Raw genomic sequence first — 27,320 nt, 5'->3', positions numbered from 1 at the left:
CAAATCCAACTCAATTAATTACTATCAAATTGTATTAGTGCAGGAAAACCAAAAACAGTCGTTTCGCAAAGTGATAAACCACTGGTTAAATCTAATTACTAGCATGTGTACAAGGTTTTTACAATTTTAAAGCTTTAAGAATAGCATAATACCGATGGGCAATCCTGACCCGATTCCGTTTAGTTTCCCCAATCAGATAGCTTATTGAATCGCGGAACTCAATATCGCCCTTCTCAAATTCATATTGGCAATTGATGCATAAATTCGTTTACATTTCCCACTCACTGGACACACCGGATGATGATGATGATGATGGTTCTGGGTTTGCGTTCCTTGGGGTGAAATGACATCAATAGCCATTCTTTCATTACAGTTCGGTTTTAATTTCCTCAACACCTCGCACTGCCTTTCCCATTTCTCTCTTCAATTTTTTTCCTTTTTGCTTTGAAAACAAAGCCAAATGAAATTGCGGTTGGCAGCGGCAACAAAAACATCAAAACGAACCAAGAAAATCATCAACAGCACGGGCAGGGCATTTTCATCTGGATCGCCTCTTGGCCGGAAATGAATAAATTATTTTTTAAAATTAAATATTTGAAATGACAAAGTTGGCACAAAAAAAAAAAAAGCGAATTATGCGGCCAAGCAGCGCTACAAAAAAACCATAATAAATATAAAAAAAAAGAGAAAAATTGAAAAGTAAGATGGAGAATCTGGCCGCCGGCGGATGTGGCGGCCGTTAAAACACTCGCGATGAACTGTCGGAAACATGATTTAATTTCTCGAGTAGAACCGTCCAAGACCCAGACTCAATATTAATTTTATGCAAAGTGTGGACTATTCAAATGATGATTGTCCACCACCACGACCACCAACCAGCACCACCGACCTCCCTCGCCGAAATCAGCCGACTGGACATAATGCGCCGTGGGTCAAAACGTTGAGGAAGTGCCTCGGTAGTGTGTTGTTTGCAGGAGGATGGATGCTGACAAGCTGTCTAGGCCTTGAAAACGAGGCAGCATTGGTTGCCCAAAGGGCAATCGTAACTGAAACAGCAGCCATCATGTCGAGACTTTGGCCACTGGGCAAACCAGCAGCAGCAGCAGCAACAGCAAAATTGCAACACACAGCAGCAACATCAAACTCAACAGCGGGGAGTAGCCAGAAGAAGAAAACCATCTGAAGAGGATCTCCGATGGAGGTGGAGGATTCTGGTGGGGAATCGAGGGAAAGGAATGGAAAGGACGGCTCTACTCGAGTGACAAGTACGTGCAAATGATACTACAACGTACGATGTACTTGACTTTGCTGCGGCATGTAGCTGCTGTTGCTGTTGCTGCTGCTGCTGCTGCTGTCGCGACTGCTGCAGTTGCTGCTGCTGCTTTGCGTTGTATTTATTACACTTTTAATGACAGCGACATCGGCTGAGCCGCAGACTCAACTTGACTCAGCTCAGCTCGACGAAACTCCAGGGGCGGTACAAGCTGCTACTAATCTGTGACATCTATTACTCCGCTCCTGAACAGAGCGAGATGGGTGTATAGAAAAAAAGTGGGTGTATCTGTGTGCACAGTGAAACCCAAGTGGCGGTACTGAAGGATAATTAGATCACAAATTACGAGCATGAAGGATTGGGGGGAAGGGGGAAAATGTGTGCCCAGTTAAACAAGATAAACTGTCTGAAGGCAATTAAAGAAATAAACTACTATTGATTTCCGGTAAAATAATAAACAATGCAATTGACTACTGGTTCATAATTGTAGTAAATTTGTCTTAAATAAATTAAGAAGATAAAAAAAAAGCTATGATAAAAGAGCAATATGCGCAAATTAAGGAGCGAAAAGATGGTGTTAAATTTCTGGCCGTGCAAACATGAAAGCTATGTTTACCTTTGGCTGCGTTTTTGGGGCAAACATCTAGGGGATGGGGCATGTTTGACAGGGGCGCGGCAGAGGCGGGATCCAAAGGCCAAGGCAATGCCTGTTGTTGGGGCACGCGCGTTGTTGTTTTTATTTGCCTTGCCTGCGCATTTCCGGCTGAAGCTGCGACTCTGAGGTCGAAAGTCGAGTCGAGTCGAGTCGAGAGTCGAGTGTCTCCTGGCTGAAACTCCCTACTTACATATATATATGTATATATACCTTTTGATTCTTATTTTTTTGTTCTCCGTTCTGTTTCGGTCGTTTTGCCGTTGTATCGGCATGCGGAGATACCCACAATCAGAGGAATAAGAAATAATAGGAATGGCAACTGCCACAGGAGGGGGCACATTTTTATGCGCTTTAATGAAAATCCTCTTATGCTCGTTGCGAATAGCGAATAGAGTTGTGCCATCTCCTTCCCTTTTTGGGGGCAGTCACGAGCTGACAAGACGCGATTGTTATTGCAACGTGATTTGTGAAAGCAAATCGGCTTAAAATAGGTATAAAAACCAAGCTGTCTCATCTCATTGAATTTGCCTTTTTTTTTGTCACAGTGAGCGGAAGTGAAGGGATCACATCCGTGATTGGAAACAGTCGAAGAGGTTATGTAATCTATTTACTTCAAAGAGTAAACAAACGGAATTCATAATGTTTCTAAGCCAACTTCTGTAGCATAGTAGATTGTGGCACAGGGAAAAGGCTGAAGTTGCACTTGCAACTTAAACAAAGTCACTGTTTGCATCCACTTTACCACTTGGCATCTCTGGCGAGGCAATGGGCCGCAACAAAAGCAGAAGCAACAGCAGCAGCAGCAGAGTCACAACAACGATGTCAGGCTGCTTTGTGCCAAGTTTTGTTTAAAGTTTACTTTGGTTTTAGCAACGCCGCCGACGACGATGACGATGGCAACGTCAAGCCTCAGTCCCATTTACATCCACAACCGCAGCAGACGGAGCATCGCAGCAGCATCAATGCCGCAGCAGCAGCAGCAACAAACAAACTGCAGAGTTGCTGCTGCTGACGTTGCAACAACGTCGCAACGGTGACGTTGTCTATTTACCTTTGAGTTAGTTAAACCCGATGCTGCCTCTTCGTGTATATTTTACTAATTTAGATTAACCTGCAGCAAAAAAAAAAGGGGGGAGAAAATAAAAAATACATGCAAAGAAGATGAGGAGGAAAAAGAAAATTCTATCGCATTGCACACATGAGCACGTACATGACATGGAGGGTTCCAACCATCCAACCAACCGACCAACCAACCGAAACCAAACCCAGCCGAACTTGGGCCGGCCTGGCAATTTAAGATTATGAACCACACGCAGACAACAGCAGTCTGGCGACAGAGGCGGCACAAAAAGGGGGCACAGAGACAAGGGGGCAGATGCAGGGGAAAGGAGAAAAAACAGTCGAAAAGAAAGGAAAGCTGGGGAGCCGGCCTAAAGGCAAGTCTAGGCCTTGGCATATGCTCCACTCTTTGGCTGGCGCATGGCCAAGCCCCGTGTCCAACCTCCACTTCGCCGACGAGTTGCAGGCTGCAGGTGCTGCCTGCAACTTAATTTTGATGCCCTTTCCAGGGATTAGAGTCCATCAGCTGGGCTAAGAAGTGCTGACTGCTTGAAAAGATCTCAAAACATGTGAAGATCTGTTATTCAGACTAAAGAAATTTCAAACTCAAGCGATTAATTGATATGTTAGTATCTTATTGAAGTGAAATTCTGAAAATATATAGTAAATATATCCCCAAATCTATATATCAATTAAATAAGTGAGAATAATTAGATTACTCGTAGCCCAGACCTCGAGAACTTAATGGCATCGCACTTCGCTTCCCCCAAATCTTGAAGGGTAGTCGAGTGTTGCGGTATCGGTCTCTAATCCTCCATACTTATTTTATTTCCCTATTCTCGCTCCGGTCTCCTCTGCCGACTGGGAGGTCTGGACTGGGTATGGATATGGGTCTGGGTCTGGGTATGGGAGTTGACTTGCTCCCGATTGCTTTGCCAGCAAATTGTAATTGTGGGAATTAGCAGTCCGGGCAGTCTTCCCATCCCATCCACCCGACCACGCCCCTTTTGGGTGGCACGCCCTCGTACCTTGTGCTGTTGCTGCTTTTGCTGTCGAGTGAGCAACTTCATTGCATATTGTAATTGAAAAGTTTAATCAAATTATAAGCTAACATTTCTCGTAATTGCAATTGAGTTGCGCATTTTGCTACAGCAACACCCACCGCTACGTGCCTCAACCAAATTGAAGTGGTGCGGATGTTGCAACGGTTGGTGCTGGTAGTGCTATCGGTGGTGCCAAGTGTGCTGGTGGTCAAATGAATATGCATGAGCCGCACATTTCGATGGCATTTTGATGCTGATGCAGATTGATGGGGCTAGCGACTTGGCGACTTGAGCCGGTTACTCGGCGAAACGATTCAGCCTTATCGATAAGGCGGTCTGCTGGGCGGAATCATAGACAAGTTGTAATTTAATTATAATATCGTAGATAAGCCACGAGGTTAGGATTTTGCAAGGAGGCTATTAGAAAGGCTTTTAAGCAGTTAAGGCCTCTTGCCACAAGTTGATCGTAGTTTTAAGCTATAGAATTTTTCAATTATGATGTGGATTCAAAATTTCTTCGTTGTGAAACGATCTGTGGTTCCGAAGACATAAATATGCCCATCTTCACGGTGGCTTCGAACTTCAGCCCCACATATGTGGCATTTATGCATGATGGCTTGCAGGACTGAGAACTAAACGAGGCAAGTCGCCAAACTGACAGGCAACTGAAAGTGAGATTGCAATGACATTTGTTCTGTTCCTACATGGCAGGGTGCTCCTCCATTTTACGTAAGTTTCCTGCTTGACTTCTGCACCGAACCCCCTCCGAATGCTAACCACCGGATCCAGCAAGCTACGATCTGCCAACTCCCACCTGAAACCACCATCATCATCATCATTCTCATTCTCATTCTCATTCGCATCCGCATCCCATCCTTCGTCGCAGTTCGTCAGTTGTGTTATGAAACATTAAACACTTTGCATGCTGTTGCTAAAGTTTTGGTTGTCAGCTTGGCTTGATTCAGGGGGAATTAACCGGAATAAAGGGGGTTTTCAGTTCAGTTTTCACATCTTTGCACTGTTAACGCTGGCAGAGATCACGTCAATCCACTAGAGTTATGTTAACACCTTTGAAAATAATGGATAAAGAGTATGCTTTAAGGTCACATTACATTACGAATGTATACTAATAATATACTTGTACAATAATTTAAGATAATTAAGAAATCGGTGTTAGAAGTATGCAAACTTCATGTTCTATATAGCTATTTCTCGCAGTGTGCATAATTATAACATATAGCCTTAGTAGAACATTTTGTGGAGAGGCAGAGGAACACGCACACGAAATGTTTGCCGACATCTAAGATTGCCAAACGTAGCCAGCGGGTTACACAGCAGCTGTAGCAATGGGTAGATCGGGAGGTGGGGTTGTGTGTGGCAGGTGGGGCTGTGGGGGCGTGGCCGAGGTCAGGGGTCAGGTGGTGGCAAAACTGGCAAACGTTGTTGATTGTTATCTATGTAGCGAGCTGGCTGTGTTGTCCCCCGCTTTTGTTTCAACGCCCAAGCAGCGACAACGAGAACAGCTTCCAACTGCCGGTGGAGTTAGTCAGCGGCTCATAAACACACTTGACTGGTGGCCATGTCGCACAGTGGGACATCGTTTGCAATAATTAAAGATACCTGTCGTGCACAGTGCATTATTGATTGGAATTTAAAGTGTTACGTGGATGGTTCATATATATATTAGGATACATTATTGGCTTGATACCGATTCACTTGCTACTATGTTATTCCTTCTTGAAAAATTGAGCAACACTCTAGCTACAGTTTTTTCTATTTTCTAACTTAGTTTGTTCTCGACTGCGCCTTTTTTGCCTTTTCTTTTTAAATCATCGTAATAGTTCTTTATCGATTTCTTGATCAAGACGATGGATATTTGCTGCCAATTGTCTCCCATTGCCACCCAGGCTGTTTATACGCCCCTCCACTCCATCCCCACTGCCCTCGATTTGCCCCCTTATCTGCAGCGCACTGTATCTGTGCCGCAAATCACAGTCTGTGGGGCGAACGCGTCGTATACGTGTTATACCTACGATAGATACACAATAGGGGCCACATTTATAGCATTATGAATGCTGGTCATCATTGTCACTTATGAAATACTGCTTAACATCTAAATTTCTAGATGTAATTTACTGCAATTTATAATCAATATATGATTAATGTTTTAAATGGTATAACATCCTTATAAGTTTGTACTTAAAGACGTTCTACCCTAAATGATTATTTGCAAATCGGTGCTATTATCACCACCGCTGCTGTGCGACTGCCTCTGTGCCTATGAAATGATTGTGGGAAAGGGGATTTTAGATGGGGATGGGGTGAGAATGGGGTACCAGACTTGGCCCGAGGAGGGCAATGATGGCGGAGGTAGAGATGGGGATGCTCTGGCCCATGGACCTGGCTCGCTTCCAAGTTGTGGCCATCGGTGGCATCGTCATCATCTCATCTCATCTGCCGTCTGCTCGGTGTGCGCGCCTTTTGGAGTTAATTGCGTTTTGCTCAATTTAATATTGAATTTAATTGGGGGCGCATTTTTGCTAGGTAAGACACGCATTCCGTCTCGCTCGGCAGTCAGGATGGGATGGGATGGGTTGGGTTGGGTTTGGTTGGTTTGGTGTGGGCTTAGGATGGTATATATGTATGTACGAGTGCAGGAGATAGGGCCACCCAAGACACATTAAAAGCTCTTAGGGCAAATGAGCAAATTAAATTTGATATGCGATATTGGCAGACAGAAACGGTACACTGCCACGCCCAGTCCTTAGGGCGTAATCCCATAAAATTAATGCGTTTAATTGAAAGTGTTAAGCATTCTTGCCGTTGGCCAATGCCAGAGCTTCAATGGAGCATTTGTTTAATTGCGGCGACGCTTTCCTGGAAAAACTTTTCCCAACAGCAACAGAGAGACCCTCCCCCCCCCCCACAAAAAAGGAAAAGCCCACTCATTTTGAAAACCCGCGAGAGAGAAAGTGAAAAGTGTTGGCAACAATTGGCAAACTAATTGACAAATTGACGCAGCAAAGTAGGCAACGCCTGTGGGTGAGCGGGTGATTTGGGTGGGCAAATGGTTGATTATAGGTGGGTGGCTGGTTCGTGGACGGTGGCTGAGGAGGCGCCAGGAGGCGGAGGTGGCAATCAGTGGCTCCTCAAAATGTAGAGATGAAAGCCGAACAACAGGCGGCGTGGCAAGGCACCGACGTTCTCGACGCATTTGCAACTCGTTCGCCATGTTGCATGCCGCAAAATCATCAACACGTTAATTGAATTGTTGACTGACACACACACACACACGCACGCACAGGCCCAGTGGCGCCACAGAGGGGGTTCCAAATGGGGCCTGCATTGCTGGACGGGCTTCGTGCGAATGCGGTTCACCGCTTTTGGGTTTCCAGGAGACGAGGCGCTGGGCACGAGCAGCACGGGTAGCAGTAGGGATGCAGATTCCCCCGCTTAGTTAATGGGAATGCGTTTGCTTTCATGGTTCGCTGCACTGCCGGCATGCAATGGGAATCGCCAGCAGCAACAAAAAGCCCTGAACACTAAACACCGAACACTGAACACTGAAACTCGAGCAGAGTCACGTCAGCGCCATTTTCAAAAGCCTCCCAACTATAAAATGGCTGCAAGTGGCACACCAGCCATATCCATGTGTGTGTGTGTGTCTATGTCACTGTGGTTGTGTGTGTGTGTGTGTGTGTGTGTCTGCCTGGTAATTAATGAAATTGCAACGCATTTGAATTTTAATTAAAACAAAGCGCGCAAATTACGCAATATGCGGCAAACGGGTAAAGTTGGAATAGAAAGTGTTGCGAATAGAACCGACGTAATGGGATATTATGGGTCACCTAAAAAGTGGGGAATGCAACAAATCAAGGGGATAGATCGCATGAAAGTCAAGTGGAATGAATATTTCAATGGTTGTACAAATGGGAAAAATCAACATATATGTACAAAAACGAATCAAAAGAAAAGTATGCAGCTCGCCAAATATTTTTGTAACAAAAAACATTTATATAATGTACAATATATATGTTAAATCGAATAATTATAGCAATATTTTGTAACTTGAAGAAGACAGAAGTTATGCATTATGCATTGTGGTATACCACAGCTAACCAATCAAAAGCAAAAAACGCTTGCTTGCTCGAATAAAAGTTCAAAGGAATTTCAAAAATGTATTCACAATAAATCGTTTTATTAATGAAGGCCGCAGCTTAAAGCACTCCGCCCCCAAAAGTCACTGATTTTTCAATCGCAGCTCGATATACTCGCACTTGTGGCCTCCCAGTGGGCCCATTGCCAATTCCCAGTTATCGGCCTTCTTAGCAGCTAAATTGCTTGCTTCCGTTAACTTGCTCAACGGGCACAGGCCAAAAAAAAAAAAAGAAAAAGAAGAGAAATGTATATATAAAAAAGTAAAAAAAAATTGAAAAGAACAAACAAACTTCTGCTGACTACCTGTGAACAGTGGGGCAGGCAGGTGGAGTTCCACAAAGGCTCAGGCGGACCAAGTGCCTGCCTATTATAAGTGGGTGCACTGCGAGAAAAATGGGCCAGAATTGGGGTTGCTATTTTACATAGTAATTGAGAGTTTTTTACATAGTAATTGCATAGTAAAATAGTAGTTAAATAGCAATCAGTAATTATGAATATCCAAGGGCAATAGTAATACCAACAAGATCTTAATTTTTTTAGATACTACGACCACCTAGTTTCCTGCGGTGCATGTGTGTGTCCATCGAGTGCCCCACAATGTCCAATAGCCCCATGGGAATTGTTTGGGACTTTCTCGGCGGAGGCGGAAGGAGAGTAGAGTTCAGTCTGGCCTGGCCATCGGGCAATTGCTTTTGTTTCGGTTAGAACAAAAGTGCGCCGGGGAGGGGCTGGTGGGTGGTGGGTGGTGGGTGGTGGGTGGTTGGTTCGAGTGAGGGAGTCCGTGTAATTGCGTTTGTGATATTAGCCTGAAGTACACTAGCTGATTCTTTTTTTCTCTCTCTGTGCTTTCGCATTTCACTGCTGACCGGCGTGGTCCATTGAAGTTTCTGCCTCTGTTGCAATTTTCAAGCACATGGCCCCGACCATGTTTAATTTGAATTGTTTTCACTTACAGTTGCCATTTATTCATCGACCAAACGAGTAGCACTTGATTGGCAAAAACGGAAAAAAAAAATACAACAAAAATTCAAAATACGAAAAAAATAAATCGAAAAAGGCGAGCATCCATTGAAGAATCCGCTGGGACCGCTTTTTTGCGGGGTAGATTCTTTTAATATGGGTTTCTCGTTGTTGTTTCCAAATAAATTGATTTTCATATGTGTGCACTATGCACTGCCAGCCAATAAAACTCTACGAATCTGCAACTTGGCGCAAGGACAATGCCGCTTGTTGGTCACTTTATCACTTGAGCTGCAGGAAATTCGAAAAAGATTATAAAAATAAATGTGACACTTGCTGTCATGAATTGCGGGGCGAAAATGTGTTTAATTCGCTTATAGCTTGCATTTTATTAAAAAAATATTTAAGGCGTTCGTGTACAAAATAAACCTTTTCTTTTGTTCGCATTGAATATGTTTCCTTAAGCCACCATTTTATTAAATGCATCAGTTTTATACTTATTTTACATGCATGTATCTTTACTTTAAAAGTGCAGCACATATGAGATATACTATCTTGACCAAATAGCATTTCATCACACATATTTCCCGCTGCCCTCGAATCGAAAGTTTTTTGGTTTGACCCACTTTCCCTGGGTCGTGAGTGATGGGGCATTGTCAGTGTCAGTTTTTCAGTTTTATCTGGCGTGAGTCACGAGTCGACGGGGCGAACACGTAAATTTTGCGAATTTCGCATTGCGCATACGACATGCTGACCCAGTTGAAGATGGCCAAGGAGTTCCCACCGCCCCCACCATGCCCTTGCTCCGCCAGCTCCTTTGGGGGAAGCCGAGAAAGCATATAAATTATAATTTCTCTTTGTTGATGTTGTTATTTGTCGTTAAGCGCATTTTCGGCTAATTAAAAAAGAGCGACAGGCGAATAAAGCAGCAACGCATCCCAAGACCCCAAGAAGAATGAAAAAAAAAAAAATGAAGAAAAATTCGAGGGACGCCAACGGGAGACGCCGGTGCTCAACTAAATTGAAAAAAGAAAAAGGTTAACTATAAAATAAAAAAGAAAATAAAAATCTCAAACAAAACGAGAGGAAGAACAAAGCAGCAACGGCGGCAGCAACGTCAACCAAATTTCACGCTGACAAATTATGATTTATGCTACAGCTGACTGCTGCGCCGTTTGGTTCTTCTTGTTTGAGTTGCGGTTTTTGTTTGGGTTCGTGTTTTTTTGCTTTTGTTTCTGGCTCTTTTGACGTGGGCGCCAGCCAGCAGCGAAAAACGCCCAAAACGCAGCTGCAAAGCCAACTTCAAGCTGTCCGAAGTCGAGAAAATGACAAAAAGCCCGGCGATGATGGAAAAGTGTGGCGTGATTCACGCGTGACAAGTCGCAAAATTCCACTTTGATTGTGGTTCGGTGGCTAGTGCAAAGGTTAAATCTTGAATCAACTAAGTCTGCCAAGCAGAAATGTTTTCAGCCATATTATCAAAATTAGTGATCCATCTATATGTTCCCTGGGTTTTTCTTCCTTTTTTGGGATTCCCCCTTACGCACTAAACACCCAAATCGGACATCATTCGCCGGCAAAATAAAGCCAAAAGTTCACCAAAAACCGAATCCCCGTCTGCAATTTGTGGCCCTGGGCATATGGTAAAAGGCTTGACGCTTCAATTACACTCACACAAAGGAGCAGCGGAGGAGCAAAGGAGGAGATGCTCGCATGTTTCGCCAGCGGCGATCGTTAGAGTCCAAGTCCAAGTCCAAATCCATATCGAAGTTGCCCAGTTTCGCAGTTTGAATGTCTGTACTTGTGACCTCCTCCTTCAGGAACTACTCCCCGAAACTGCTGCTGCTCTTTCAACTTGTGCCGTCTGTTTTTGCTGCCTGTTGAGAGTTGACAACTGTGCACTTTCATGGCCTATGGCTAGAAATGCCATGAAATATCTTCACTGGCAAACGATTGCCTGCCTCCTGCAGGTTGTCATGCGAATACAGCAGTTGGGTCTGGAAATCGAGCTGAATTGGGAATGGGGATGGGGATGGGATACTACACACATATGTACATCCAAACATACTCCCCGTAATCGCAGTGGTCCCGGCGATTTGGTCAAACATTGCTCAGTTGCAATGGAGGCAGGAGGCATTTACATTTACTCCACTATTTTCCAGTTCAAGTAGAAGCAGCAGCAGAAGCAGTAGCATTTTGGCCAGCAAACTCGTTAGCCAGGCAGTAATAGTGATAACTGAGTGTGTATGCCAGTTGGAACTGGAACTGGAATTTATGGCCATCGTAAATGTGAAATCAATGGGCAATGAGCAAATCATTTTTAAGAAATCAGAATAGAGCAAGGAGATCGATTGCTTGCAGCGAGAGAAGAGATTTAATTTAAAAACTATTCACAATAAGTGAGGAAACAAATTCAAAATGATTAAAAGTCTGCAGATTTCCTACTTATAATTCAATGTAATTCAATAACCTATAAAATGCAGGCTTGTTCATGAAGATTTTTCCCACTTGATTATCGTTATTAAATGGTTATTATGACCACTTAGCTGGCAATTACCTTAAAAACGATTACAACAGAAAAGGTACTGATGGCTTGCCAACAATATCCACGTTGAGATCAAACAAATCACTAGTGGCTATACAAAAAAATAGCACTACCATTTTAATCGGGCATCTCTGTTGGCCAGTTTTGGCCAAGCCTTCTGGCCCCCCTGCTGCCATTTAACTCTAAAACCAAACACACTTTTCGGTCTAGCGCTGATTGTGAAATCTTGTTTGTTTGTTGCCATCACCGACCCCACATCCCCGCTTTATTGGTCCATCCTCTCAATCATTGAACACTGGCCATTGGCCATTGTCCATGGCCCATCCAGTGGACGTTGTACATCGGTTGTCTGGAATATCTTGGCCGTCCTCTGTGTGCCTCATAGTCCCTGGGCAAATTGAGTCATGGGGCACACTGAATCGAAATTCCATCGAGGTGCCAATAGAACCGCACGCGATCAATCCCAAAAACCCATGGAGAAAAAAACAATGATCGGTGTCACAATGAAGAGGGTTGGGTATCATGGGTAGAAAGAAAAGGGAAAAACACCGCGTCAAAACGAATTAAATAACTCGTTCGACAATGCATTCGCATGGAAACGGAGCTGGAAACCGAAACCCAGAGAGCAGACATCCAGAAATTCAAGTCCACGAAGACCAGGCACTCCGTGGCCATGTTCAGCTGTCGAAAGCATTTAATTTTCAATTATCTCTTGGAAATTACACAAAAGCCAGACTCTTGGACTTCGAGTTGTAGATGAAGTTGGCCAGTTGGGCCCCTAACCACTTTTTCCTTAAAATTTCCCCTTCTGCGGTTTTTCGAGTGGCAAAGTAAACAAAAAAAAAAACGGAGGGAAATAAAAGTCGGCCAACTAAATTGGCCAATTAAAGGGCCCAAAGTGTTTGATCAAATGAAGCCGGAAAAGTTGAAACTGGCTGAGATAACTATTATTTGTCAAAAATGTGATATGGGAAGTTTTTGGTAACCGGTTTTTTTAATTTACCGTGATACGTTTTAGTTGAATTTAGTAAGACAACACCAAAGCAATTAAAGTAGAAGTTCTGGGAAAACGTAAAGGAAAAGCATTACAATGCCCATTCAAATCAACATTGTATGCGTGAATTCATCATCTAATAACTTCGCATTACCTAGCCAGATCAAAGCCTGGATATCGTAGGTTATAAAGCTAAATGGATTATTTACGATGTGCCACAGAGAGTACCTTTATGGCAATCCCCTGATTTCCCCACCAAAAACAATGCAATTCAATTAAATTGAAATGGGAATGCAAATGCAAATGCAATTTCAATTGCGGACGAGAAGACCGAGATGAAACGACCGCATCTTTGGCTCAAAACCCCATCGACTTGGTTTTGGTCTTGGTCATTGGGATCCCAGCTAAAAGGTGCCCGAAGATGGTGGGCCTGTGCTGCCCCATTCCACGAAGTCTGGCTGCTTCTGAAGTAACCCCCACTCCGTGTCTTCACCCAGAGAATCGGTGGTGTCTGCGCCGTTTTGTCTGCATCTGCCCCGGCGTCATTTAAAAATAGTTTTGCGTGTGGCTTCCTCGGATTGGGGGGCGAAATCGGAGGGTCGAAATGAGCAGGTTAAGCTAAAAATATGACTGCGGCAGCCTGCTTTCGTACACTCGCAAAAACGCTCAATATGCAAATAGAGGTAAAGTTTCCTTATCGAGTTGGGCCAAGAAAATTAAGGCATGTTGCAAGAAGTTCTAAGCGCATTCTGATAGATTTTAAAACGCCTTAAACGACGCTCTGCTTTAAATAAATGCGTAGCTGTTTGTTAGCTATCTCCAATTGTTTGGCCATCTAATGTCATTGTTATCTTCTATTCTAAAACTTACCTGCGATGAAAATGATAATACGAATTCTCTATCCTTGACCATCCAAAACATAGTGTTTTTGTGTCTGCTTCGATTTTTAAAGTTTTCAGGTGGCAACGCATAGTCCTCTCAGCTGTTCACTAATGAAATAAATTATTATTAATAACTGGGTTTCTTTGTTCTACTGCATTCGATATTGGAATTAGCATTTTAGCCTCGCCCGCGTTGCCATCTCTTGCATCCTATTCCGTTAATTCCGGGTAAACAGGCCAGGATGGAAGCTTCCTTTCAGAGTTGTAATCACATGTTTTCTATTTTATAGGCTTCGATAACTTTCTAGCGCTCAACTATCGCCTATTAGTGCTGTAAAATGTTCTCAGATTTCGATTCCCAAACACGGGTCACCCTATTTATATTTTTAACAATAAAGAATGCTAAAGTCTAGTTCCCCAACTATCAGAATCCCGTTACTTACCTAGTGTGAATGGGAACGTGAAACTTAATCATTTTTCTGGGATATCCATAGATATTGGAGAATATATATATACAGTCATGGTCAAAATTATTTTCACAAAGTGCATTTGAGTGAAATGTGAAAAGTGAAAATACTTTTGACCACCTCTGTATATATAATATGAAAAAAAAATTTAATTTGTGTGAACGTGACCGTTTTGGGCGTTTTGTAGGTGAAAATATGGGCGTGGCCACAGTGTGTATAGGTTTTTGTATACAGATACAAATTCGCAAGACAATCAATATAACGAAGAAAAATCTAAGCATTTTTCATAAGTGGGCGTTAGAGTGCGCGTGGCGAAAAGATTTTTGGCGAATCGATAGAAACTTACAAGTCTGATAAAATTATGAAAAAATATCTAACAAATTTTTAAAAATGTGGACGTGGCAGTTTTAGCGCGTTAGAGTGGGCGCGGCAAAAAGATTTTTGGCGAATCGATAGAAACTTACATAACTAATAACAATATGAAAAAATGTGAACATATTTCTTAAAAGTGTGGGCGTGGTGGTTTTGTGCGGTTTGTGGGCGTGGCAACATGGGTCAACAAACTTGCGATGCGTCTTTGTCTCTAGAATCTGTATTCTGAATTTCAAACTACTAGCTTTTATAGTTACTAAGGTCGAAACGTTTATACGGACAGACGGACACGGCCAGCTCGACTCGGCTATTGATCCTGATCAATAATATAATATATACACTTTATATGGTCGGAAAGGCATCCTTCTGCGTGTTACATATTTTCCAACGAATCTAGTACCATATTACTCTACAAGTAACGGGTCTAATAATGTAAACTCTATGGTTAGAAATGCAAATACGAAAATTTCAGGAGCTTTAAACATGTGATGTTATGTTATGGCCATAATCCATAAGATGTGCAGTAACAATACTCCATAACTTTTGATGTAAAATAAATATATATACCGTTTTGGTATTTAAATGTATCGTCGACAATCGATTGATTGCTTGTCATTGTGGAAAAAGAAGAAGACAGAGGAAATTCTTTTTGAATTTGACGCAGCTGAGTGAGGTCGACAATATCTGCAAAAATGGTGTTTTATCTAAAACATGTGTTAACTGACCATCGCTTTTACCTGGGCAATGGTATTCATTTACTTGGAGACAGCGGAGAATGCAATGTAGTACTAACCTATGACAATATGTCCGATATCCAAGCCGTCGTGGTTGTAAATTATGGAAGGATTTTCCTTAAAGACATGGTAAGATGTGGACTTCGGCGTGGAAACTGTTGATTATGCTCTAATCCACCTCCATCCAGGAATCCACCCATGGCACATATCTGAACTTTACGCAACAGCGCCTTGGCACTGCCTTCTATGAACTTTTCGTTGGCGATAATGTGTCCTTTGGGGTCGGAGCATTCGGACACGAACCGGACACTCCGCCGACCTTCGGATGCTTCACCCTTAGGTCGGATGAGACAGATTCTGATCTGAACTTCTCCAATTCTTCTTCCTACGTGCTCGATGACCAGGAGGACACCGAGCAGGACATCGAGGAGGACATCGAGGAGGACACCGAGGAGGACATCGAGGAGGACACCGAGGAGGACACCGAGGAGGACACCGAGGAGGACACCGAGGAGGACACCGAGGAGGACACCGAGGAGGACACCGAGGACTACTTCTTCGAGACCACATAAAACAAGTGCATGACAAGACGCCATACCGACAAAATCCTCTCATAGGTATAGGGTGACTCTATGCCTTTTTAATACTCTATATCTAAATACACTAACCGAAAAGAATGGCTAGCTTTAAAGTTAATAGGGTTTTGGTGCAAATGAAACGAGTATGCGCATTAAGGTCCATTCACCAGCGCAAAACGCGGAGGACTTGGAAAGCAAATCGGTAATTTAGTGGCATCATAAAAACCACTGGCTCGATATGGGACCGCTTCCGTTGGCAGATCTTAACTTGGAGAACTGGTCCATCAATTCGAGGTTTACATAATTTGATTCCCACTGCACAGTTGACATTTTTTATATTTTATCCGCACTTTGGGTCTCGTCTGGCAGGCGATTTATCTTGTGACCCCAACCGGTTTCACATTTTGAAGTGACCCCCTCATCTGCTTTTGAAACGCTGGTCCACATTGTTGGTCCATTGTCGCATTGGCAGAGCGATTAACTTATTTGAGTAGGAGACTCAGTTGCTGCTCCTTGTTTCTCACCATTTTACTGGGCCAACGGCTTTGGGCACGTATGCAGTATCTGTTAGTCCGTCAATTCTGCGTTTGCGTTGCTGTTTGCGTTGCGTCTTTTGCGTAAAGTGTAAATATTAGTTCAAGATACTTAACCATGTTGTCGTTGGCAATGTTGCCATCGTTCTTACAAATTTCCAGTAAGGGGTGGGGGCGTGGCAGAAAAAGGGGGCGATTAGCTTATTTCGCCGCCGACAGGCGACTGGAGGAACTCAAGAAACGACCTTGTCCCTGTTATGTTGCCGTTGTTTGAGTTGTCAGCCCGTGAATGACTCACTGATGGATTGGCCGACTGCTGGATTGCTGAACTGTCGGCTTGTTTGCTTGTTGATATTGTCAAAGTAAACAGTCAACACAGTGGAACGGGGAACTGGGAAAACTGAGAGCAGAAAACGGCGCTGAAAAGCGCTCCACTTGTGCAATTGACAGCCGGGCGGAAATAAAAGTCAGCGCAGAAGCGGCGCCGCAAAGTCTGGCCAATTAATAAGCCAGCTAATGGCATTGCCCGCCGACGGATGCAGTGCAGCAGCCTCATGAAGGTGGTGCAACGACGTCTCGCTGCAGCTCATTTGCAGGCCTCTTTCATCGCCATTCAGACGCAGGCCCTTGCATACGTACACTCGGAGAAAATCTGCTCAACTTTCGCCTTTGAAGCAACCATTGTTCATCAAAATCAATCTTATAAAGTGTATTTAATGCAATATTTAGTGAATATTGTATTGATATGCTTAAGTGAAATAATATTTCTTTAAATGGTGTAAAGAATAACACACAAATAGAATGTATAAACTATACATTAAACTAAAGTAAGCTTCTATCGGGATGATGACCTATATATTATCCATACCATTTTGGAAACTCAAATAGAATTCAATGTCTAGTTATTCCCAGTTGATGCCATCCATTGGTAAGGCAGCTTCGTTGCTATTATTTTGACTGCATTTGTTTATCTTCGCGCTATATCCAATCCTTTATCGCTGCGACTATTTAGGCAACATCATCCAGCCAGGGACGTGGTGCAGCGGGTTGGCAAAGGGCGTGTATTTACCGGCGAGGTGGTCTGTGTGCATAGGAACCCGGCGACAAACGCAGCGCACAGACGGAAACTCATTAGTGAAACTGTGTCTTGGCAGAGGAATCACCTGCCGCACCTGCCCTCCAAATGTCAACGTGGTGCTCCTCCAAAGGGTATAAAAACCGAGCTACCTTCCTGTCGCCCATCACCTGGCAGCATCGTTATGACGCTCTCTCTCCCGGAATCTTTTTATTTTCCTTTTTTTTTTGTATTTATACAGGTCCTGCCGGCGAAAATCTCGTGATGGAACAAACAGAGAGCACATTAGCTAATAGAAGAATGCACACAGCACATAAATGTCTGGAAGAAGCGATCATCGATTTGTTGAAACTTAGACAAATCTTTCCGGAAGCCTTGTGGCTTTTTTTCGGAGTATTTTTATCACCACCAAAAGAACCAAGCCAAGTCGGACCAAACCAAAAACTATTTAAATTTAGCCAGCTGTGAATGGCTTTAGCAGATACCACTGGCATACTTGGACTATATGTATTTGAAGTTGTTCTATTTTCGGTCATTGATGAAATTCTCAATTAAGTCGATGATACGTTCAAATTTATACGCAGACAGCCGGCGTAAATTGCTTTATTTCAATGGCTAATCAAAGTTGAAAGTCTGTGGCAAAGGTTTGAGTTACTATTTACCGCGATCACGATTTAAGTTGACTAAATGCGAATTATGACAAATGTGAAATTATTTCATAAAATATAGATACAAATTTTGGAAAAATCTTTGAAAAATCTTGGATAATTCGAGAGTTGACACTATTTCTTCCAAAGTAAGAAGAGAATATACAAATGGGCCGATAGTAAATTACAACTAATCTTTCACTCCGCAAATAGCCATGTTTCCATTGTTATGGTTCTTGTTAGTTAACTTGTTGTGATGTATGCCTCTTTTTAAGCCTGCTGTCAAGGCACCCATATTTCAAACTTTGTTGCATCTTAAGAGACCGATCCCAATTGGAACCGGTTGGGATCGTAAAGTAGCACTGCAACGAATTGGCGTGAAGTTAGGGTATTCCCTTTGGCTGTTTGCGGTGCACTTTTTCACGGCTGTCGTTTGCTTGCAAGTTTCCTGCCCCCCCTCGTCCTTTCGACACATTGTTCTGCTCCTTCTGTTGTGTGCCTGTGTATGTGTGTGTGTCTGTACACAAATTTTTATGACGACAGGTTGGTTGGTTCGTCGGTTGGTTGCTTGGTTGGTATTCGCATTCGCTGGGAGGTGTGGATGCTGGAGAAACAGGAGGTGACTGGCAGACCTGGAAAGCGATTTCACGCTTCACGTTCCACGGTGCACACACTGGCGCCACCTGCCGGGTACCGATGATGGTGTAGATACACTGACAAAAGGATCTGATAGATATATCCTTCGGTCGGTCACTATTTGAAAACGTTAGAGTGAGGTAAATCCAATTCATATTAGCTGAGACTCATAAAATGCAAATGTTACTTAAATGGATGGAGATCGTAAAGAAAATCAAACGCATACGTTCTCGTAAGCTTTTGACAATTATCAAAATCATTCTCAGTGTTACGATGACGTTCGTCACGAATGAATGAGCGGCTGAAAAACGAGCAGCTTCGCACTGGGGAAACAGGAAGAGTTGCGGCTGCTGGTTCTTCGGTAGCCCAAGTTGGATCCGAAGCTGGGATCTGAAGCTTTAGCAGAGGCTGCAGTCGAGTGATATAAGTGGTTGACATGTAGCCGCCATTAGCGGTACGATGACAAGCGTTGAAAGCGCGCCCGGGGAATTAAAACGCAAAAAGGGAAAATAGCGAGAAAATATATAAAAAAAAAATGGGAAAATGGTTGCAAAAAGCATGGGAAATGTGAAAAAGGCAGAAGCGAACAAGAGAATTGAATGGGATAGTTCATTCACTACCCCTCGCTGACTCCATTTTATGACAGCAATGGTGCAGGAAAACGCAGTGGAATATATATATATATAAAAAAAAGGTGCAAAAATCATCAGCACGCTGTCGGCGGCACCCCCTCCCGCAACCGCCCCCGCCCCCTTGACGACCTTCGGTTGGGAAAACCGCCTGTCACATTAAAGTATCATTTGCAGTCACTCAGCCAGAGGGTGTCCCTTACCACTAGCATTTCACAGCCAGCAATCCTCGGCGATTAAAGTCAATGGCATTCCAGGATCCATCTTCTATATATGTCTGTATGTATGTATATTGATTGCACACAAATCGCCGACGCAATTTATAGCTGCGCGATTTTCGCGGTCTTTTAGCCACAAAACCATTGACCATTGACTTGGCCACTGGAAATTGGCAACGGAAGCGCATCGTAATGAATACATTAACATTAATAATTGACTTGGCTTGGAGCTCTCGTTTGGCGCTTGGAGCTGGCGATTAAAAAAAGAGGTGTGACCGAGTGGGTGTTTTGCGGTTGCATAATTCAGTGGAGCCGAAGCCATTTGACTACGAAATTGGTAAGCGACTCGACCAATCGAAAAGCGTTTCAACCATAAATGGATGTTATTTGTAGAATGTATGCCAAGTTCAAACTAGCTGAGGCTTTAAGTTACAGCGTATTATTGTTTGTCCTTAAACTAATTTAAATTAGTCAGTTGTATTGATTGAGCTATGTAAATATGGCCAAAACTTCAAAGTCAAAGTAACCATAAATTAATAGGTAAAAGATACATTTTAAGTAGAACCCCATGGCTTGCGTTTTTATTTTACGTATCATTTAAATGTGGAAAGTGTGAAAACCCAAGGGGAAAACGCAGCCACCAAAGTTGACAAAGGAAACGCGAAAGTTGTGCGGACTTCAACAGTTTTTCCAACAGGATACGCTGACATTTATCACCTGTCATGAGTGCAGTTTGCGTTGTGCATTTTCCCTTTTAGCCAGCACTTTGGCCGCATTCGTGGACATTTATGGCAAGTTTTACTTTTTGGCAATTGTGCGAGCGGCAGACACTCTTTGATTACAGAGCACCGCGATGGGCGGCGATGGGTGGTGAAGCTGTATTAGCATTAGCATAAATTTCAGCCAGCTAGCTGCTCACTCACACAACAAGCGAACGAACAGACGAGTACGAGTATGAATATATAATACGCCGGTTGTATGTTATTTATGAGCGTGCATGTCTGTGTGAAAACTTGGGGCAACTTTCCGAATCGCAAAACATGGGAGGGGTAGGAGAAGTGGATTCGGGGGAAGTGGATGGTAGTGGGTGGAGTGGTTAGGCCGGAACAGGGGCAGGATAATCGCTGCTTAATGCAGTCGCGACCCATCCGTCCTTGCCAACCGCCATTTGTCTTACCATCCCATTCCAAACCGCCATTGATAACGAAAATAACGAAAGCGAGACGAACTCCAGCCTTGGCCACTTCCCTTTACACTGAAACAAATGCATTTGGTTTATGGAAGCGTTTCAAAGAAATAAATACATATATGGAATTTATGTGTCTCCTTTGAATTGAAACTAAATTCTTGTTTTTTGATAAGGAATGCCTAATTTTGCTAAGCTCATTACAGAATATATTTCGAAATCAATAGAAGCCCCAGTGTACTAAGCCGCCACGCCCACTTGGCGCCAGCGTAACCTGGTGTGTGGCTCATTGAAGAGCATTCAAATTTAATTTGCATGCAGGCTTAGCAAACTTTTGTTTACCTTGCGGTAGCGAAATCAAATTTGAATCCGCGTTGGGTTCCGCTTCCACGATTCGCAGCCGGGTATTTCAAAGGGATCCTTATCAAAGTCGCGACTGGGACTAACTAGGACGCGTCTAGAGTGGCAGCCGGAAAACGGTTAAGTTTTTGACCAGACCATGAGGGCTTCCCCCAGAAAACCCCCCCCAAAAAAATAAACTCCCCCCCCACAGGTGGCAGCCGCAAACTGTTTGAAGTATTCAAAAAAAAAAAAAAGAAACAGTGGTTGGGGGGGCTGAAAATCGGTGGGGTGAATCGAGGTGGTTGGGCGGCTTTGGCTTTAAACGATGCCAAATTATTTTTATTTATTCGTGCGTTCAAAGAGATTAGCGCTCACTAGGTGGCGCCACCTCAAAGGTGTTCACGGTGAAATGCAAAGCTGTACACGTGTATTTATCGATGTGCAAGTGGGTGTGTGTGTGTGTGTGCGTGTCGGGGAAAATTTCCAGCCAAAAAAAAAAGAAAGAAAATGCAAATAAAGATTTGAGAAACACTGATGGGCGGACAAGTTGAGCTCCTGCAGCTGCAAACATATTCTTTAATTCAATCGATTACGCCATTACAGACGAGACTTTGCCATTTTCCACAATTTATGACTAGCCTTTACCCTTTTAAGGGGTATCAATAAATGCCGAATATGGAACGAAATTTCCACACTAGATGATATCTACTTAATATTCAGACTATAAGCGTGTGTAAAATGTTTAAAAAACAACCAGCAATGTTTGCTTTTTTTTTTGCCAACTTTCAATCCAATCCACTCATCTCCCAATAAAAACGCACTCTGTTTCAACAATATCCTCTATTGGCATTTTGCAGCAACAATGTCTTAAGTTTATCACTTTGGTGAAGGGTATTCAGCGCACTCACTTGCCACTGCATTCCATTTTCCATTTTTCGCATTCGTTATGAGGCCATTTAGGCAGACCCAAAAAGAACAAATCTTTTATTGATGTTCGGGAGATGGATGGCGATTTGGTGGTGGGGGGAGTATTGGGAACGGCTGAATGCTCCAGTTAGTATTGGCCTGGCCTGTTGGCGAGCTCTTTGGCAGCTCATAAAACCGGCAAAATGCGGCAATTGCTCGTGCCGCCATTAACCCCAACGTGGTGTTACCTGCCACATGAATAAATCACTGGGGTGATTCACAGCCCACCACTATCACCACCCCAAAAAGTACCCATATATATATGAATCGGCCCAGTCGTTCAACCTCCCAGATGATAAATGTGCCGGCTTGTTGTTTTCTTCTTCGTTTTGTTACACGCCCTGCTGGCTTTTCTTCGATTTGCTTAACAAATTTGTGAGATTCTTAACACATTTGCATATTGCGTTAGCGAAATTGTCAAGTGTAAAAGTGTCGAGCATGGCGAGCATTCCGCGTCCTCTATTTATTTTTGTGGACTGTCTACTTTTTTGTGTATTTTTTTTTTGTTTTATATCGAATCCGAACTTGCACAGTAATGACGACATTTCCTTTCGACATCGAGGATAAAAAAAAGACCGAGTTGCGCTGTCGTTTGCGCTTTTTATTGCTGGCGTCAGTGCTGCCATTTTAAAAGGATTTCAGTATTGAGTTTATTTAGCTCCTTGCTCGGAAGATAGGGCGAATGGTTTTTGAAGAGGAGCAGCAGCGGCAGCAGCAGCATCGCTCAATCGAAGTTGTTCAATAAAAAATGTGCTGGAATTTTCGTTGACATTTTCGCCAACATTGACGCCATTCCCTTTCCCCAGCACCTTTTTCCATAACATTTTTGCGATGACTTTTCGTGAAGTCGTAAAACGCTTGGAATTTCATGCGATTTTTTGTATCGTCGGAATACCCAAAGGAATTGACCTGAATTTGTGTGTTTTGTGTGTTCGCGCCACAATGGCATGTCCTTAGGTATTTTCTGAATAATTTGAATTAAACCAATGGTAGAAAAAATAAAAGTGACATTGCTCTGAAACCTGTTCTGGGCTGCCAAATCCTTATCCGCTCGCCTCCTTCTCACAATCAGTTGAAGTTCATTGGTCGAATCGTAAAGTGGATAATTGCTGATTGTGCGGATTGAATGACAGCTTCATTTCGTGAAAGTGCTTAAGGTAACAAATTGATTTTCCCCACTGCCGGTTTTCTACATGGTAAGCCTGCTATTTTGATAAAATTGAAATTTGCCTGGCTCATTTGAAAAGCTTTCAATTTACGTTTTCTCCATGGATTTAAATTCACTTTGGTTGCAATAAACTGATGACCAAACAAGCCTATTAAGTCCACTTGGTCACCTTTTTTTTTGCCAGACAGTTCCTTTTCCTCCTTGGGCTTCCTTTTGGCAAACACCTCGTAAATTGTAAATAATAAAAATGAGGCGAAAAGCAAATTATTTTCTGCTGCTTTAGCTGAAAGTTTGCTTATCAAAAGACGGAGGGGAGACGGCCATGGGGATTGGGGACTTGGAGCTGAGGGTCACTGGACCCTCTGCTGTTTATGAAAATCCTTTTCCTTTCCCGTTGCCCGCTCTCCTTGTTCTGTTTTTTTTACATTTTTTTTTTTTTGCTTCCTTTGGCTTCCGTTTTCTGGGTCCTGGGCGAAGCTCACATAAAATTTAATTAAGTGCAACAACAGCAGCAGCAGGAGCAGCAGCAGCGAAAGCAACAAACCCGGCGATAGCAGCATCGTTTATAAAATTCACATAATAACAATAAATTTTCAAATGCGCCTTGGCAGCCAGCGACTGCCGCCCCCGCGTCCCGCGTCCTGCGTCCTTCGTCCTGTGCCTAGGTATTAAAATTTATCGCCAGCTTGCGTAGCACGCGCAACAAACGCGAAGAAATTTGCGTGCCGGATGCCAAGGGGTCGGAAAAACAGACACGGGGCGGAAAAATAATTCCACACGGAAACAATTGCGTTGGGCAAATGTACACAAGTAAACAAGCTGAACTTGCTATTAAGCTATGTGTGTTTTTTTAAGTTGACTTTGAAATTTATGACATCGCTACATTACTCTCAATAATCACTCAATTTTCTAACTGTCTATAAAAGTAATGGTAAGGCACAGCTTGCATATATTTGCCTGCAATACAAACTGAGCTCTAATAATAAGTCTTAATTTTAATGAAATACATTTCCTTGGTAATTAATTCGCTCAGTGCATTGGCAAGCGAGTGGAGCCAGCAGAAATGCCAGCTTAGTGTCCCCAGAGGCGGCGGCATTCGAGACCTCTAAGTCTCCTTCTGCTCGGCGGAGCTATGGGCGTGCATATGTATTACCGATCAGCTTTAAGAATATACATATATATACAGCACCGTTGGAATGTCATTCACATATGGCGGCGGGACACCTCCCCGACTTTTTCCCCCTCGAATAATTTGTCTATTTGTTTGCCTTTGCCTCGGTTGGCTTGTTCATTCATTTGACTCGCATTAATTACATGACACGCACACGAAACCAGGAGTCTGAAGTCTGGATTCTGGATTCCGGATTCTGGAATCGAGAGTCCCAGTTTTTTTTGTGCCCATCCACGATGCCATTCGTTAGCCACATACCCGCCAGCCGGAGTTCGCCTTCGCCCAGGGTAATTTATTAAAAAGGCCAAAAAAAAAAAAAGAAAGCTTCCTTCTTCTCGCCGGAATTAGGCCTTCATTCGCAGCCAACTTTCAATTGCACTCAAAAAAATTTAACTTTACTAAATAGTAAGTTAACAAACTGCTAAAAAACTGGCAGTACATTGCTGACAGTATAAAAAATTGAAAATCAGTCTATAAATTTAGTTTACCCCTTTAGACTAAGACATTTGCGAATAAGAATTTGTGATGCTTAATTTTCCTGTTTGATATTTTGTAAATACGTATTGGGAATTTTGGCAGCATGTTTCCGGCTCTTAGCCTAATATTAAAATAAATGTTAATATTTAATCATTAATTTATTTGCTTACGGCGGTAGGGGTTTGTTTGTTTGCACATATGTGGCTCCTTGGGGAACCCCTGCCTCATCCCCCCATTCGCATGCCCATGCCCATGGCCATCCCCATTCCCATCACCCATCCATGCCAGTCTTTATTCTTCTCCAACACACACATCATCATCTGCAACTGGCTGAGCCTGCTCCTTGTCCGCTCGTCAACACAAATGACTGTCTCGTGTTATCTGCTAAGCCGCCTTATCTGTTTGGGTCTTCTGGGTCTCCTGGTCTCTTAGCCATCCTGGCTACATATACAGATTCAGATTCAGCTTCAGCTTCAGATCCACATACACATTCACAGCCCAGATGCTGTCCCATCCGCCCTTCTGTGATTTCGCCAGTGTGTTACTTATTTAATTTGTTGCTTATTTGTGCTCATGGAGGAGCAACAAGCAAACAGGTCCAGGACAGAAGCTACTGCCATCTTCCTGAATTCGACTGAATGCGACTCGAGTCGACAAATTCCTGGCTCCATTCACTTGTTTGCATATGTTTAACATGTTCTCCAACTCCCACCCAAAGTCCCACTCCCAATTGTTTGCCTGTTTGCCAGTTTGTTTGTTTGTTTGTTCGACGGGACTTCGAGTGTATTGTGTCCTTAACTCAACCGAAACTGTACTAAACTGAGCGGGGAGCGTGTTTTCCTTCGGCTTGCTAATGATTTTGCCAGGGTGCTAATCAAATTGCCTGCCCTGCAGCAGCTAATGTCATTACCGAAAAGGTGAAACTCCGGGGCTGGGCAGTGGAATATGTAAATATTTAACCGAATGGTGGCGAACTCACAGATTACAAGTCGCAAATTATCTAGGAGCAAGTGCAGTTGTGGCAGATGGGAAAATTGTATGACTATGGTTGGGGGAAATAACGTTCTATTGGAAAAATATCTGATTAAGTTATGTAATGCGATGTATCTTGCCATCAAAATAATAATATATTCACTTTGTAAGCTTGCTCTTAATTATTTCTTCCGAGAATTTGTTTGGTCTCTCGTAAATCAACAACATAATAGTTACCAACTTGTGCTGTTAAGGCCTGCCATAAATATATATAACGTATACGCCATGGTTACCTCGTTTGCTACTCTACGTGTATAAATTGGCGAGATCCGACTTAAATCACCAGCTTTTTTGCTCCAGCCTGTGAAACTTTTATCATTGATTGCCATTTCACTAGACTGTTTGCGCCAGCCTTTAAGTTTTTTACTTACTGCAGCAGTTGGGCCTGCAAGTTGTCGCATCTTTTGCCGGCTTCCTTTGGGTGGCCTCCTGGTTATTGCTTTGGCACATTTTTCGATTAAAATTTATTTGCACAACTTATGAAAACTTAAATGCCCATAACGGCGCCGCCAGACTTCGAGTCTGCAAGCCCGGATACCCGCACTACACGCAGAGAAAAAATCTCGCAAAATCAATTTAGCAATGAAAAAAAAGAAAAAAGTGTACTACTTACGATTTGTATTTTGATTTTGCAGCACATAAGAAAAAACTACTTTCTTCAGTGTAAAACTTTTATTTTCATACATATTAGATATATATAAAATATCTTATTTCCTTAATTAATTAAAAATTAATATTTTGAGTTCTTTACATATTAAATTCGTTATTTTCTCTGTGTATACTTAACAATTTGAGGGCGGAGGGCAAAAGGCAACGTCTGCGTTTTGGTCGAATGGCGCCCCATGGGCTACCACATTTCTTGGCTAAAAAGTTTCAAATATTTCATAATTTGCAACATATTTTATGGAGGCGCAAGAGCATATTGCACTTTTCCGGCCACAGCCATAAAGCTATAAAGCTGCAACTGCTGCATGCAGGCGTATTTTTCTTTGACCGTTTTCTTTTTTTTTTTGGCGATTTTCTTAGCACTTACTCAAATGCCGCACCGACAAGGAAGAAAAATTAGGTTTTTCTAACGCCTGACCTCGTTTTCACTCCGCACTTTTTTCGTTAAATAATTCAAATGACTTCCGACTTAGACTTTGACATTGAAGTGGTCGTTTTCCCTCATTTCCCGGCGTCAGTTTGCGAGCAAATGAAGCACAAGTTCTGTGAATTCTAACCTCCCCCCACAAAATACAGAAAGCCCAGACTCCAGGCTCCCAAGACCAAACCCAAACCCAAAACCCCCATCACAGGTACGCGTGGCGCACTTAAAAAGTAATTTTATTACACAGCTACTTACTGGGGAAACGGTGGAGGGAGATGGCTAGATAGTCGGCGGGAAAGAGACGGTACGCACTTAAAGTCATCACCTCAGAGCGAGGAAAATGGTGGAAATTCTTGGCGGAAAATGGTGATGTTGGCAGTGATGTTGCCATTGTCACACTATTGCCGGAAGTTTTATTCAACCTTCGTACC

At 43.0% G+C, this 27,320-nt stretch overlaps 2 protein-coding genes across 2 annotated transcripts in view; both read left to right on the top strand.

Annotated features, from left to right (window-relative positions):
* The window catches only part of LOC6619548 (netrin-B), a 65,009-nt gene that overhangs the window by 14,982 nt on the left and 22,707 nt on the right, over positions 1 to 27,320 (top strand). The gene's annotated exons all lie outside the window — the stretch shown is intronic.
* On the top strand, positions 15,031 to 15,818 carry LOC116802025 (putative uncharacterized protein DDB_G0288137). The gene is made up of 2 exons (XM_032724887.1): positions 15,031 to 15,270; positions 15,330 to 15,818. The coding sequence occupies exons 1-2, from the start codon at positions 15,100 to 15,102 to the stop codon at positions 15,711 to 15,713; spliced, it is 555 nt and encodes a 184-aa protein (XP_032580778.1). The 5' UTR covers positions 15,031 to 15,099; the 3' UTR covers positions 15,714 to 15,818.

The sequence above is a fragment of the Drosophila sechellia genome, chromosome X, assembly GCF_004382195.2.
Source record: "Drosophila sechellia strain sech25 chromosome X, ASM438219v1, whole genome shotgun sequence".
NCBI lineage: Eukaryota > Metazoa > Arthropoda > Insecta > Diptera > Drosophilidae > Drosophila > Drosophila sechellia.
This window is presented reverse-complemented; position numbering and strand designations above follow the sequence as displayed.

Excerpts from the sequence above, each read along its gene's own strand:
- LOC116802025 (XM_032724887.1), top strand. The coding sequence starts at position 15,100 with ATGGTGTTTTATCTAAAACATGTGTTAACTGACCATCGCTTTTACCTG. Across the intron at positions 15,271-15,329 it reads GGATTTTCCTTAAAGACATG|GAATCCACCCATGGCACATA; the intron begins GTAAGATGTGGA and ends ACCTCCATCCAG.